The sequence below is a fragment of the Eucalyptus grandis genome, chromosome 6, assembly GCF_016545825.1.
Source record: "Eucalyptus grandis isolate ANBG69807.140 chromosome 6, ASM1654582v1, whole genome shotgun sequence".
In the NCBI taxonomy this organism is placed as follows: Eukaryota; Viridiplantae; Streptophyta; class Magnoliopsida; order Myrtales; family Myrtaceae; genus Eucalyptus; species Eucalyptus grandis.
Genome location: NC_052617.1, coordinates 12,132,856 through 12,148,210, shown reverse-complemented (window position 1 = coordinate 12,148,210; position 15,355 = coordinate 12,132,856). Strand labels below are relative to the sequence as shown.

The 15,355-nt window shown below is 40.7% G+C and overlaps 2 protein-coding genes across 4 annotated transcripts; one reads left to right on the top strand and one right to left on the bottom strand.

Annotated features, from left to right (window-relative positions):
* Window positions 1-33: 33 nt before the first annotated feature.
* Window positions 34-2,450, bottom strand: LOC104448411. 3 transcript variants are annotated; one of them, XM_039314874.1, is made up of 4 exons: window positions 2,332-2,450; window positions 1,949-2,206; window positions 1,098-1,765; window positions 34-866 (listed from the first exon to the last, which is right to left on the bottom strand). In XM_039314874.1, exons 3-4 carry the CDS (start codon window positions 1,588-1,590, stop codon window positions 487-489), a joined length of 873 nt encoding a protein of 290 aa, XP_039170808.1. In that variant the 5' UTR covers window positions 1,591-1,765; window positions 1,949-2,206; window positions 2,332-2,450; the 3' UTR covers window positions 34-486. The 3 variants fall into 3 exon arrangements, with proteins under 3 accessions (XP_039170808.1, XP_039170809.1, XP_010060522.2); XM_039314875.1 differs by lacking the exon at window positions 2,332-2,450 and having other exon boundaries at window positions 1,098-1,857; window positions 1,949-2,294; XM_010062220.3 differs by lacking the exon at window positions 2,332-2,450 and having other exon boundaries at window positions 1,949-2,293.
* A 7,514-nt stretch (window positions 2,451-9,964) lies between these two features.
* On the top strand, window positions 9,965-11,096 carry LOC120294982. The gene has a single exon (XM_039316189.1). It carries the CDS (start codon window positions 10,198-10,200, stop codon window positions 10,402-10,404), a length of 207 nt encoding a protein of 68 aa, XP_039172123.1. The 5' UTR covers window positions 9,965-10,197; the 3' UTR covers window positions 10,405-11,096.
* The last annotated feature ends 4,259 nt before the right edge of the window (window positions 11,097-15,355 follow it).

Below are 15,355 nucleotides of genomic sequence, written 5' to 3'. Positions count from 1 at the left end.
TTTTCATGTAGACCGAGCAAATTAGCTTAATCATGGGGAATTGGCAGTAATCTTGTATTGTAGTACTTTGAATCCGCAAAAACATTTAGAAATTGAAATTTCGTGAAACAATCAAACCCGTGCAAGATAATGAATATGTACAATATCAAGTCTTCATCAGAGTTTCCTTGCCATCAAACAATAATTTTCTTGATGGCCATAATTTACCTACTCTCTTTCTTTAACTTATCTGGTGATCCAATCAAATGCACCTAGTTTGACTTCGCCTCTCCAGACATTTGACTAGATTCCAAAAAAAAAAAAAAAAAAACATACCCAAAATAGAAAAAGTTTTTTTTTTATTTGTCCATTCCCCTAAATATTCTCATTTTCACTCTCTCAATACATATCTTTTTTTTTGTCTCTCCAAAAGAACGATTATACATTTATATAACCGTAATTAAATATGGGAAAATATACGGTATAGAGTATAAACCTTTCCTTCCTTCATCTCCAGTCCAAACGGACCTCGCCGAGGCCCACAACGTGCTCGCTGGGCTTGGCGAACGACACGATGTGACTGCTCATCATGAAGGCCGTGACCCGCTCCGACACCCGGATGTCCTCCATCCTCAGCTCCTGCAGCCGCCGCACGTACTCCGCCGCGTGCCCCATGTCCCACACCACCCCGACCCCGCCGGGCTTCACCACCCGCACCAGCTCCCCCACCACCCTCATCCTCTCCCCCGCCGCCTCCGCCGTCCGGTGGCCGTGCTCCCTCCCCACCGTGTGCACGAACCCCGCCGACACCACCACGTCGAAGTAGTTGTCCGGGAACGGCAGCCTCCGGGCGTCGCCCTCCCGGCACGTCACGTACTCTTGCACGCCTGCCGGTTTTCACATGAGAATGTTCTCACGTGAGGGAAGTAATGAATCCAGATTTCCTTTTCTGAAGTCTGTTGTAGACTTAAAATTTCATGGCTTATCCTATTATTAGTGTTACTCCGTAAATCGGATAAGAAGCAAACGTGCGGATTCATCCTCCATTGGACGATCAAACGTGAAGTTGTTCGACTTTTTCCATATGGAAATCTGAAAGACGATGGAACAGAGATTACCTTCCATGTTTGCGGTCCTCAACGTAGAGAGAGCGGTCCGCTTGCACTGGGCCAGCCCCACGACGCGTCCCGAGCTGCCGGTCTTCTTGAGCTGCGTCGCCACCGCATTCAGCAGGATCCCCCGGCCGCACCCGAGGTCGAGCGCGTTCTTCACCGTCGACCAGTCGCTGACCGCGCCGACGATCCGCTGGGCCATGTCGTGGTGCAGCGGCAGCGCCGAGTAGAAGAAGTTCCCGGCGGCGTAGAACAGGCAGACCGCCGACAGCGCCGTCACGCACCCCGCGAAGCCGGCGGCGAACCGGGCCCACGCGGCGGAGGACAGGAGGGTCGCTTCGATGTAGGCGCAGATGGGGTCGAAGTAGAGGAGGAAGATGACGGACATGGAGGAGAAGAAGACGGCGTGGAGCAGGAGGAAGAGCAGGGTCTGCCACTGTTCCATGCCGTATATCACGTAGATCTGCGACCAATCCCTCTTCGTCGATGGCTTCCCCATTCTTATTTTTATATACTCTGGGTAATTTTGATTACTGGGTAGGGATCGATATACAAGAGGGAGGTGAGATTTGGCCAAAGTTAGGATCTTTTGAGCGAGATTTTGTGTAAATTGTGAGTGACTGATGGGGGGTCGAAAAAGGAAGGACTTTGGGTTTTGGTTCTTCCAATTCAACCTGCAAATTTATGGACTTTAAGTTCAGAAAGCGACAGTTACCGATTTGGGAGTGATCTACCCCGTTGGAAAGTGAAAAGTGTGCTTGCTAAACTGAAATGAAATTGCCAAAACAGAGAGAGTTCAGATTCGGTGCGGCAGGCCAACATCAGATGCATTCTACAAACGAGGGAGGGAGACTGACCAGACTAAGCAGACGATGCTTGAAACTCCTATGGGAGGGGAGACGAACAGCGGCCAATCCAGAGAGTGTGGAGTTCCTTCCCGGACTCCCGCTATTCACAGTGATGTACAGATCTTGGAAACGGTGAAACAGAGCCGCGCATCCATCCAAGAACCGAGATTGATCTCTTTTCTGGAGATCCCAACACGAAAAAGCTGGAGAAGATCGCAACGAGAGAACCCAGTTGCAGCAAAGTACTGCTAAAGGAAAGCCTCTTCTCTGCAAATGAGATACTCATATATAAGAGAGAAAGAGAAAGAGGGCCTGCAAGTGTCAGGGCTTAAAATGATAAAATCGTGATAAAGAATCCAACTTTTTCTGAGCGGGGCTTTAAATTTTCATACCCTTGCTGAAATTCTCTCTCTCTCTCTCTCTCTCTCTCTCTCTCAGAGTAGCAGTGGCTGATTTTTAGGTACGGCGGCAAATGGAATGACAACATGAAAGAACACAAGAATTGGTTACGCCGATGCCGGTTTCACCCGGTCGCCGCTAAGCCGATCCAACGCGGTCTTGTGGAATTTTTCTTCCATTTTTTCTTACAAAGATCTAGGAAAAAATCCAATATTTAAACTTTGACTCAATATAAAATATAACTTTTAAATTTCAAATTTAGTCAACATGATCTATGAATTTTTATACATATTCAATTTAGTGTATAAACTATATAAAAATGTTTTATGTAGTCCTTCAATTAATTCGAGTTCAGAGACTATATGAATTTTTTTTTATATAGTTCAGGGAATAAAATGAATATATACATAAAGTTCAAAGATCACATAATATAAATCAAAAGTCAAGGAATTACATTGCATGTCCAGCTAAAATTTAATGATCACATTGCACATTAAATTAAAATTTAGATGCTATTTACATCATTATCCCGAAGATTTACATGAGTTTGGCATAGATTTTGAAATCCTTGCTAATCAAAGCAGCGGAATTGAAGGCATCGGTTACTGTCTGCCCATATCCATGCCTTAAAATCTGCCTCGTTTAATGAAATTAACGTGCGCTAATTGGCCCCACTAGAACGTATTAGAGCCTCGAGATGAACCCTGCAAGCGCTTGCTTTTTCTGAGATACTGTGCTTTAATGCCCAAGTTAACATCGATGGGATATTTGATCATTTGTTCCGTGGAATCGGTACGGATCCAAAGCCATTAAATTGCGCGAGTGGAATATCGAATAGAAATTGAAACATATGGCTTTTTTTATCGCATGATATTTTCATCAATAAAAACGCTCGCAAATAATGTTGTGTTTTATTGTGAGTGACAATAAGATCCTATAGCCTCCAAATAGTGAGTGATATGGAACCATGAGACCACACGAATGAATTTGTTGCCAGTAGAAAAGTAAATTGTTAGACCCCGTCTGTGTATATAATGGTATTATGCGGTATTCGTTGCATTCATAAGATACACGCTCTATGTGTTTGTGTCATTATATCATTTGCTTAAGACTGTTTAGTGCCTATACCAATTGAACCGGAATGATGTGACGTTGATTAGTGATCTTTGAGCTATTGTTAGAATTGAATTGAATTGAAGCTAAGCGGAGTCATGCCTATTTATGACCAATTGCACATTAAAAATCATGATTTATTGATATGATAAGATAGGAGAATTTGTTTTTTATTATAAGTCTTGAGAATTCATTTACTAAACCAGTGGTTGCTCGTTCATTTATTAAATCTTTTAAGTTAGACGGGTGTTGGAGTTAGGCATTTCGATAGACAGGCGAATCTTTACATAAATGTTTTCGAGGACTTGCTCTTTGGATTTGTGGATTGGGTTGTACTTCGGGAGTAATTGCAATATTTTTGTTTGGCTACTTAGGTCAAACATTCATTTTTTAAAAATATTCTATCCAGAGTGCATTGGAGACCAATCAATTCCCAAGACAAAAACTCTCGTGGACCATCCTACTAGATTTAGCTTCACGAAATTGGAAAGATATTTGGATCCATGAAATTTATGGCAAGTAATGAGCCCTTGCTATTAGGTAGCATCTTGAATGAATGACCATCCCCCCATGTGCCATTGAAAATGATGTAAACACCCCACCTTCGCCAAAATTTCACCATATGAAGATTCGATTCTTTCTATACCTTTTTTTGGTCCCCTAGGGTTGTCTTTCCTTTAAATTACAATAGAGAGGGAGCATAAAAATCGAGGCATATGCCGTAAATTTCAAGCTAGAACGTAGCATCGAGAAAAAAGAGGTCACGTCTTGAAGAACACTGTCGGATTTGACCGCTTCTTTCTTGTCTTTCCGCCTTTAATTGTTCACCGCAAATCAAGGAAATTAGGCCAAGACCATGTCGTACAAAGGGATCATCTATGAATTGACCGATTCGATAGCTTCACTTTTATATGTCTATAATTTTTGGCCAAAGACACTGACTCTCGCCAAAGAAAAAAAAAATTAGCAGGTTCAATTGACCTGCCAACATTCATTTTATATTTGATGAATCCGTTATTATATAAATTATTTATTTAGCCAATGAATTTAGAATTATATATCTCAAAATAACGTGAGTATAAAATGTGTTCACGATTTATATAAACTTAACTCATCTTTATAACTTTCTCTTCACTCTCTTTTATCCTCAATTGATGTTGCACTCGCTCACTCGGTGCACTCATCTCAATTTGTAAATAAGATTAAATATTTAAGTGTATGAATAATATGGTCGAATATTGGTTTAAATTAGGTTACTTGAGTCAATTTAGGTTAGGTCATTTTCGACATAGTCTAAACTTGATTTGATCCATTCGTTTGAATAGTCTAAGTTTTTATCACTAAATTTAGACTCGCCATTTTTCTATCTCATGGTCCCACCCGAAGTGTTTTTCATGCTCTCGCTTGTCCATACTCTCCTGGAAGTGTCTTGCTTTACGGGGTTTGAAAAAGTGGGGGCTTCCAAGATTGAAAACCAAAAGCCATTTTGCAATGGACATTTGCAGTCGGTCTGCGCCAAATTCCACACACGTATGGACATGGAAAAACGTAATATGTTCGACTATGATAACATTAAACTAATCGAGATTAAAAAGAGAGTCCAACCAAACGAAGGAAAACGCGGGGATGTGGAGGTAGTGGATGGTTGTATTGGTGCGGGAAGCACGAATTCTGCCTGCCGCTTTTGACGATGTGCCCGAAGCTCCGTCAGCTGAATTTCAGATAATGCAACGATTCTTTATATATTTTTTTCTCATGTATTTTTTTTTTCTGGAATTTAGTGGGACGTCATGCACTTAGAATAACCCCGTATAAATTTGACTTAATCTTCCGCATTGCTTCAATAAACAACACGCCGTGAAGAGGGGGGGGCACATACCTAATTGTACGCAAGGTAGGGAGAGAGGAGGGGGATTGAATATCGTCGAAAGAAAGTCAGCCAATGTAGTAATGCGGATACTGACATCCATATTGCACGGCAAAATGCAATCACTGATAACAAAAGAAGAAATTATCAAAAAGAAAAAAAATTTATCTATTGTACTTATATCAATTTAGTCATAAGTATTTCAATTATGCCAATTTCATTATAAACCTTTTAACAATTTGTTAATGTAGTATTTCTAGTCAATTTTGACTAGAAAACAATGACGTGGCAATCCAATCGGCATTGACCATCTTATATGTGGCTAGTATTAATGTGAATAATTTTAAAATTTTTTTCTCTCTCTCTTTATGTTTTTTTCTTTCCTTTTCATAGGTGGTCGAAGAGGGTTGGGGTAGGGTTGTCCTCATTGGCCATAGATGAGCCCCACCCTCGCTAGATTTAGGCGAGGATCACCTTGCTTGCAATTGGTGAGGGCTTGTAGGCTATCGCTTAATGGCCAGCGAGGGTTGCTGAGCCATCGCCAGCCATTATAAAGGAAACAAAAAAGGAACAGAAAAAAGAAAAGAAAGGAAATTACTGTTGTGGACGCTAATCATTGTACGCTTGGTGCTAATATGGACTATTTTATTTTATTTATTTTATTTTTCTATTAATTAATTAATTTTTCTTTTTTTACTTTTTTTTTAGATGATGGCTGCCTAGGGTCATTGGGCCCTAACGCAAATTTGGGAGAGGTCAAGTGAGGGCTGTGACAAATTACATACCGCATAAGATAATTGACATTTATGCCTGCAATTTCCGTCAAAATTGACAAAGTAAACTCAATTATTGTTTGAAGACTAAATCAACATAAATATGATAGATTTAGGAATTTTTGAATAATTCTCTTTGAAGAGATTAAACTGCTTGGCAAATGGTCGTCTTAAAATGCACCGGCTTAGATTTTAAAAGGGAAAATGAAGATAAAAGGGCGAACTGCTGCGAAACCATTTTGATGGTTTTCCCTTCGGTACTTCCCAGTTCCCATCTTCTTTGTTCTTCGCTGTTCCGCCCGGATGCTTTCCCAACGTCCGGAAAGTCCCTTGCCGACACTTCATCGAGAAGGAAAGACGAGGGCCTCTTAAATGCACGGACTCTGCAAATGACGCAAGCTCTTCTCAAGACACGGGACACAATCATCACATGTTAATCACCAGGTCGGCCTGCCTCGTTCATTAATGGCCCCCCGTTCGAGCGAGACGAATGAAGCAACGTGCCCCCGCTTTAAAACAAATAAAATGGATCTTCCTCGTCAAGATTTAACGAATCTACAAGTGTCAAGAAGACACCCCCCCCTTAAAACTGCGTTATCATGTTCTGAGGATTGAATTCGTCCCTCGACTATTTTATCTCTCTCTCTATCTCTCTCACACACATGCTTATTTTAATGATGACCGCAGGCGTCAGGTCAAAACCTGTTGGGGGAAATCACAGGAACATGTGCCTGGTCCTTACGAGCTAAGTGCCAAGAATCCCATTAGAGAAATCCGACCTAACATTGACTTTCACGACGTCTTCTCAAGCTAGGGTTTTACAATTATAGGCCGCTTTCCTTCTTCTTTTTTAGTGTATAAGCACCGTACTGTCTATAACTTATCTTTGAGCATTCCGGGATTAGTCAAAGCAGACACGTCAAGTTGATTCATCACCAACCTAACGAGAATGCCTGCACGGGCATTGTCTCGACGCAGACTTAGTGGAAACGAAAAGGTCAAATTCAGGGAAAGATGCACCCCCAGGTTTGCTCAACCTCTTGCGTGATTAGAGCCTAACAGAGCACTAACGGTCAATTATTATTAAATACATACGGTAATGGATGGACTAATCTGCTCCGTATGTGACATTCATATTCAATCACAACAAATGAGTCGGGTTTACGTTGTCTCAATGCTCGTGACATAGAAAATAAGGATGAAAATAGGAGGAAACTGAGGCGCAACGAGTTCACCGAACAGATTTTGGCCATTCGTTTCAAAAGTTGTGCATCGCCCATTTCGATTGAGAAGTCAGTTTCGATTGGCGCATATTTTCAAACTATGGGAAGAAAAATTGATTCAAAATAAACTTCAGATAAGAAGGCGAAGTGATTAAAAAAATTAAAAAGAGAGAGACTTGGACTTAAATGGGCTCAGACAGGTTTGCCCATTGCAGAGGAGTTCGTTGGGCTTGGACCATGTTAGATATTTGCGAAATCCTAATCCATGCGAACTAATGGGCCGTTAGATTGTTTCCAGCCCGTCACAAGAGCTGGATCTAGTTTTCCCTCGATCGTTGCACATGGGAAGGTTTGAAGAACTTAGACATCGACATTTCACATTGCTCCAGAGTTTAGTGAGATGCAAAGCGGAGATAGTAAACGATCGTCATGCGCAACGCGACTAACTAACCTGATATATCGTGCAAAATTAGATCATCTCAAGTAATCCTCCTCTGGCACAAAAAAAGAAGAAAAAAAGAAGGTAATCCTCCTCCAATCTATTGCTTTGTTAATGGAGATAGTCGAAATATCGAATTCACAGTATACCCTTATGCGCCAATGCACTTTTCCATCCTAGATGATGAAGAATCAAATCTCATATGAACGCCAAATCTAACTGCACAATCCTTTACCAGCATATGCATACTTCCCTTTTTCAGTTTTCGTTAGGGAACAGCATGATATGTACTTGATTTTCAATGAAATCGACATGGATTTTCAATTACTTTCAAACTAAGGAACCTCGTATTTATAGCTACTTCGAGCATTGTCCTGTATCCGCCCATGGACCACAAAAAGAGGTTATCTCTTTTGAATTTTTCCGTTAAACTAGTCACAGTTGTTAATGATACCTCTTTTTATCAAGCTCACGTAGAATGTAAATTCACCACGTGCAATATGCCTAAATTCGGGCTACTCTACGAATTTCTTAATTCATTCCAATAGAGCAATAACCCTATATTTAATAGTTTTAAATATATTTCGATGTTACAAAAATTATTGGAAGTTATAGCCACTTGGGGAACCTAGCAACATTTTTAACGATATTTGGAAAGAATCACGAGAAAATATGGGCGGATATCTCTTTTCATAGTGAATTACTTGAATTAAAAGGAAAGTGCTTCAAAAAAGTGAAAATTGCTTTCAAATAAGTGAAAATTGTCAAAAGTTAATACGCAAAAGAAAACTTCGAACCGGCTCATTGATTTTCAATGAAAATTGGTTTCAAATAACCAAAAATTTATTTTTTGGCTATGCTTTTGGTTAGGGACCGACATGAGATGTATTTGATTTTCAATGAAATCGACGTGGACTTGCAATACCTTTTGAACTAAGAAACCTCGTATTTATTGCTCCTTCGAGCATTGTTGGTGTTTCCGCCCATGGACCACAAAAGAGGTTATCTCTTTTGAATTTTTTCGAACTAGTAAGATTTGTTCATGATACCTCATTCTATCATTATCACGTAAAATGCAAATTCACCACGTTCATTATGCCTAAATTTGGGTTGATCTATGAATTTCTTTAACTTATTCCAATAGAGCCATAACCCTATATTTGATAGTTCTAAATATAATTCAATGTTGCTATTGGAAGTCGTAGCCACTTGGGGGAACCTAGCAGCACTTTTAATGATATTTGGAAAGAATCACGAGAAAATATGGGCTTATATCTCTTTTCATAATGAATTACTTGAATTAAAAATTGCTTCCAAAAAGTGAAAATTGCTTTCAAATAAGTGAAAAATTGTGAAAAACAGTGCGAAAAAGAAGACTTCAAACCGGATAATTGGTCCATGCGTAATTTTCTTTAGAAATATCCATTAAATTTTGATTGTTAGCCGCTCTCCACTTCTCATGTTCTAGAATCACAAATATCTATCGAAAATTCTCAAAACCCTTTTCCCATCATCGCAAGCTACTCCAGCCTCCCGACAATTGGTGACATGACAAGGCTTCCCACCGATGGTACCTAAGCATAGGTCACATTCGCAACTACGATTCGCGCAATAAATAATGAAAGAGAAGGATACTTAACTCTAAACCAATATTTATCACATTCATTGAAAATTCTAGCTAGAACAAAAGGACGGCCGACGACTAGTCTTCTCCCTACGAAATTTTCTCCTAGACTTATTTAATCATGTCAAGAAAACCCGCTGAAATATTCTTGTTTCCTGAAATATCATGACTGGGCCAATCAAATATAAAAAAACGGGTGAAATTTACCCCGAATTTGCCAATGTTCTTACATCGCAATCGCTTTACCCATCCAATGATTATGTAAAAGCCTTTGTAAAATGTAGCCCTCTTGCTTCCTCCGATGAAACTACAAGGAAACGTGCGGCCTACGTTGCATGCATGAATAGGGGGGATTTCGTGTGTGGAGGCTACAGAACGAGTGGCTCTCAGTAGACAAACTTGGTTTGGATTTCGCGTCGGGCACTGCTCAAAGGACAGACAAAGGCATTAAATGCATTTCCGCAACCATAGCGTCTCTTCCCTTTCTTCCAATATTTAACGTCGCGATTTTGCCCCACAACGACTGGACGTCATGGTCACTGTGAATCCATGATGGCCGAGCAGTTTCACCTCCCCAAAAACGTGACTAGGAACAGGATCGATGTCCTGGAACCAAACCTGGCGTCTCCACGCGTCGGTCATCCGACGGCCCGTCCTGCTTGATCTTTAAAAGACCGAGCCCCTACCGCTCAACCACTCAAAGGGCTCCAGGGTTTCTTCTCGCCTGGTAGATATATGGGGCCGAAGCTGGAGTGATTTTTTGCAGATCGAATGAGACCTCGCGGTTGAATCGGGACCCGAGTGCGCCGGAGGAACTTCGATGGTGTGTTTCTGCTTCCTGGTGGACCAGGAGAGGAAGGTGAGGCGGAGCAAACCGGTGGCGGGGACGTGCTCGCGGTGCGGCCGCGGGGCCAGCGTGGCTGACATGAAGACGGCGACGCGGTTCTGTTACGTCCCGTTCTACTGGAAGTCCTGGAAGGCCGTCATCTGCACCTTCTGCGGTGCGGTTCTCAAGTCTTATAGATGACTTCTGCGCGCATGATCTTGTGGCTCTTTTTTTCGTGTTTCGTTTTCTTTTCTTTTATTGACGAAAATAATGTGTTTGTTCCTCTCATATAAGCAAGACAGATTTAACATGCGCGTTTTTAGGAAATTGGGTGGGGATTGGTTGTTTCAAATATCGATCAGTAACAGAGGGAGGGGTTTGGATAAGTGAAGGTGTGCTGATGAGGTTCTTCTGCTGTTTTTAGCTGACTTTGCAAATAGACTAAGTTATGAACAGATCCTTATATGATAATGAACATTTTATGATGTTTTTTCTCCTCCTCCTCCTCCTCCTCCGTCGAGACTCTTTCTCCTATGGTGGCGCAGGCCTTTCCCTTTTTTTTCTCCGAGCCCGTGTGTTCTTTCTCTTCCATCTTTTAACCCCGTGAGCTGCACATTATTTTCTGTTCTTCGCGGCAGATACCGCCGTGAAAATTGCCATGAGAGAAGGTAGAGAGTCGTGTCTATCTTGTGAAAGTGGAGCTTTGGGGTGCACATCATGCGGAAGAGTGACGTACCCTCCTCCACAGAGCATTCCGCGCCATCACCATTGCCGACAGAGAGTGATGTTTTCTTTGGCCACCGACCAGAGATTGATTCCTGCGTGTTTTTGATGCATTGGTGCCGGTCCTATATAACCCATGATATTAATGAGAATAGCCCTTGCGCAACCAATTCATGCATTTGAACTTACAGACATTCTGGTGCGCGGAACTTTGTTTGCATCGCCGCCTCAACAGTACGTTGTCCCAAGCACACGCATGGAGATGCGATGAAGACGAACCGTACATAGTCGATGTTCAACATATTAGGAAATCCTATCAGAGCACTCTTGTTAAACCATGCGGTTATTGTTTTCTTTATGGAAGTTTCTTATATGTGACGAATCATGTGAACTCACTTCATTTTAATCATTAAATGTCGAAAGTTCATTTTAATCATTAAATGTTGAAAGTCATAAAAGGATCACACAGTCTAAGATAGAATAAATTTACATACATTAAGTACATACAAGACTTGCTCCGAGGGTTAGAAATAAGTGGGCCGTACGCATCAAATAACCGTGATGAATAAAAATTCGTCAGATTTCTTGATAAACATGGTTTTTTTTTAACAAAGAGGAGATGAACGGGTGCATGGGCGGCCGCCCTTCGAAAGGCTGTGAGATTGTCCTAGGTTGTTTTTGGGCAGCAGCCTGGCAGGTACTAATCTAGGAATCTCTTGCAACTTCTAACCATTTCAATAAATGATGCTCGACAAAGTCAGAACAAATCGGCGGGAAAAAAAAATTTGCATTTGGAGGCTTATGTATGTTGACTTTTTGGGCACAACACATGGGCTTTCGTTGAATATATTGTTCAGCATCTAAGCCTCAGCAAATCGCGCTGCTTGAATATTGAACTATTACTTGAGTTCGTCAGGCAGTACAACAGATCTAGAATCTAAGTAACACTAGAGTTCAGAGAGTTAAATCTAGGATCTAGAGTGAACATTACAACGGAGTATACTCAATTTTGCAAGCTGGGTCTATCATTGTCAGAAGATAAAGTCTACACTTTCACTTCAATTATTGACTGGGACAACGAGATGAAAAACTCTTGTCGGACTCGAAAGAACCTTGGTAACTAGTTAAGCAACGTTGAATTTTTTTTGTCAGGAGCAACACGAAGTCTCGCAATCATCTCGCGGTTCCCACTAGCAGCACCTCCGGTGCATTTCGGAGAACCATTCTATATTCCCATTGAATCTTGTTTGTGATCAAGACTCCGTGATTGGGCGAGAAGATGCAAGCTGCGCAACCCGTCAAGAGGAGTGACGGGGTCCTGCATTAGTCCTCTCCGTCGCCGACCAGCTTCCTGAACCCCCCGCTTTGCTGGGTTCTCGAAATTGGGCTGCTTCTTCCTGCCGACCACTCCCTCGACTCTTGGAGAGGGGCCGAATGTTGGAATTTGTGATCCAATTTCTAGAAATATATAGCATGGACTAGATATTTGTGGGATAGAAATTTGTAGAAAACTCCAGATGTATCTCATTAAATAGAGTATGGCGGTGGACATTGCTAAAGCAAAAAGAAAAGATCTCTAATGGAGTAAAGAATTTTGTACAAGAGTTGGTGGATAGAGTCCTGTAAATATGGGTTTTCATGTGGTAGTTGCGTATGAGGTTGAGACCTCCACCAACACCATGTGTGTAGCGTTTTGCCCTCCAGTGAGTGACTAGAGGGCATTAATGTTGTGCACAAGTAATCGTATAATAAAATAGATAAAATAAAGAAATAAATTGAACATAAAATATATGTGATTTGATTGTTGTGACGTACGTCCATGGAAAGAGTAATAACGAATTTCACTATAGATTAAGTGATATAATCGAGATTACAACCACACTTAAATTATTTAAATACTTTAAATATTTCCAACCCCCGATTACACCCAATGATTCACAAAATGTTTAACCTTATAATTTCTCACGAAATAATATCTCAATCTCACAAAAGAATAATTCAAAGTTAATAAGCTATCAAACAGTCACCAGCATGCATCGCATGCAACACACAACTCTTGAAGAAGTCCACTTTGCACATTAACTATCGCATATACGCAGACTAATGATCCAAGGAAATATATATATAAACACGCATAAGTTGTGAAGCCCCTTGCCAAATCCAACTCTATTCCATATATTCCCTTTCCTATGTTTTTAATATTCTAGTTTAGATATCCATTAGATAAATACCAAATATCTCAAGTAGGGAGTTTCCCATGTAATTTTGGACTTTCGTTTATGGGCTCAAACTCGAGATATATTTTTAATGATTACAATAAACTCCTTATCCCTAAGCTCCTCCACCATTTTTTCTCCAATTATTGTAAAATCACTTCTCTAAACTAGTGAAACTATCCTTGTCTCATATACCTCGCTCCTTGTTCATTCCTACATCAACTATCCCATACACATATACACTCGCACAGATTAAAACACAAATTATCATCGACATCAAAACCATGCTTTTGCGTAGTTAAATTTTTAACACCTAAAAAATTGAATTAAACTTCCAAGTGAGCAAAGCAATCATCCGAAAGAATTTGGTAGTAGCGTACTTGGTTGTCTTCTTTTGTCACGGGAATGACATTGATTGAAATCTTTGCTATCCTTCAGATAGTGATCGCAATGCTATTCTTGCTTGCCAATCTCTCCACCTTGAAGTCGCCTTTAGGGGAATGCCACGTAGAGGTAGTTGCCTTTGGCATAGTTAGTTCATATCCATTGTAAGAGATTCCATCTCGAAGTCCCATTTGGTGGCTCAAGTGGCCTCAACTAGAAGCTCTCATGACCTGAGGAAACTCCAAGGATAAAATATTGGGTGGTCCTTGTTGACACCTAATTTTTGCCCAAAAATATTTCATTCTGGCATATAGATTATTTAGGTGTTTAATATCGTGTTTTAAATGAAAGATGTTTTTCCTATAAAAAAATAATTTTTTTAAAAAAAGAAGAAATCGAAAAAAAAAAAAAAAAGAGCAAGTTGGGGCCAATGATCTAAATGTGAATAGCCAAGCCTAGGAGGTCAGATTGGAATTCAAATGACAAGTTGGGGCCAAAATGCAATTTCCAAAAGTCGATGGACCAATTCGCAAATTTTGCAAAATTTGCGCCCGAGCCCTTAAATCATCATCTTGGTCATCAATTAAGTTGGAATTGAATTTGGGCCAAGTAGAATCAATCAAATTAAGCCAAAAAGACCACATTTGTATTGAATTGGGTATTTTCGAATAAGAAAATTGCCAATTTTGAGGGACTTTTGCAAAATTAGGTGGCACAATTGCGAAATTTGGTCGAGATCTTAAACTACTATACATGAACTTGCTAATTGATCAAAAACCACAGCCAAAGTGATGGATTAAAGCATCCAAACCAGCTGCCAAATCTCAGTCCACGATTAAGTCTTAATTCGGAGTTGTTAAGTAGCCATATTGGTGGCCCCATCATATCCCACTCAGCCGCCCATTTAGCTCGATCTTTGCACGTGCTGAAAGACCGTATATAGTAGTGCAAGTGGACGAAAATTTGCCAGGGATAAGCTGCTAAAAGCACGGGAAAGTCGCAGCAAAGTCCGCACACTCAATAGCTGCAGAAGTTAAAAAAATTGGCTAAATCAGAAGAGTAGGTGAAGTAGCCCTGTTGACAGGCTTGGTAGGTGGACAAAAGGCTGACCAAAAATCCCTTAATTCAGGGGATAAGATCACTAAAGCAAGGTATTTAAAGGGATGAGAGAAAGGGACAAGAGAGAGGAGAGGAGAGCTTGGAATCGTTCCCCAAAGAGGCCCTCAGAAGCAATTCCAGAAGAGCAAACCCAGAAATTCCAGATCAACCTTTTGAGAGAAAAGTGAGATTTTCACAACCCTTCGGCCAAAATTAGCCAAAATCTTCAAGTAGAGAGTGAAACTTCACTCAAATATCTTTCCATCCATAGGTCGCACGTCTTAAATGGAGATCGGGAAGGCCTCCTAAAGCCCCTCGAAATACACCCCCCAGGCGGGCCAGGAAACACTGAAAATTTTTCTAAGTGTTGAGCCCAATTGGTCATGAGTGGGGAAAATGCAGTGTTTTTGAGAAAGTTGAGAAACAAATGAGGAAAATATTGAATTCTAACCCAAACTAGAATACATATAGTTTGGCTTGGTGTCAATTTTTCCAACAAAAGACGTCTTAAAGTCTAATTTTAGAGGTCAACGAAAACCTTCGTTGTCAGTTCTTCTTTTCTGCAGATCTCATTTCTAGTTGAAGAAGCCAACTTCCACGTGCTTCCAGAGGACAATTTCTCAGTTTCCTTGGCCAAGAACCACTTGAAAAGGAAACTAGGAAGTAAGGTAAGCATCCTAGATGTACGTATTTTCGAGTTTGAGCATGTTTTGATAATGAAAATCAAGAGG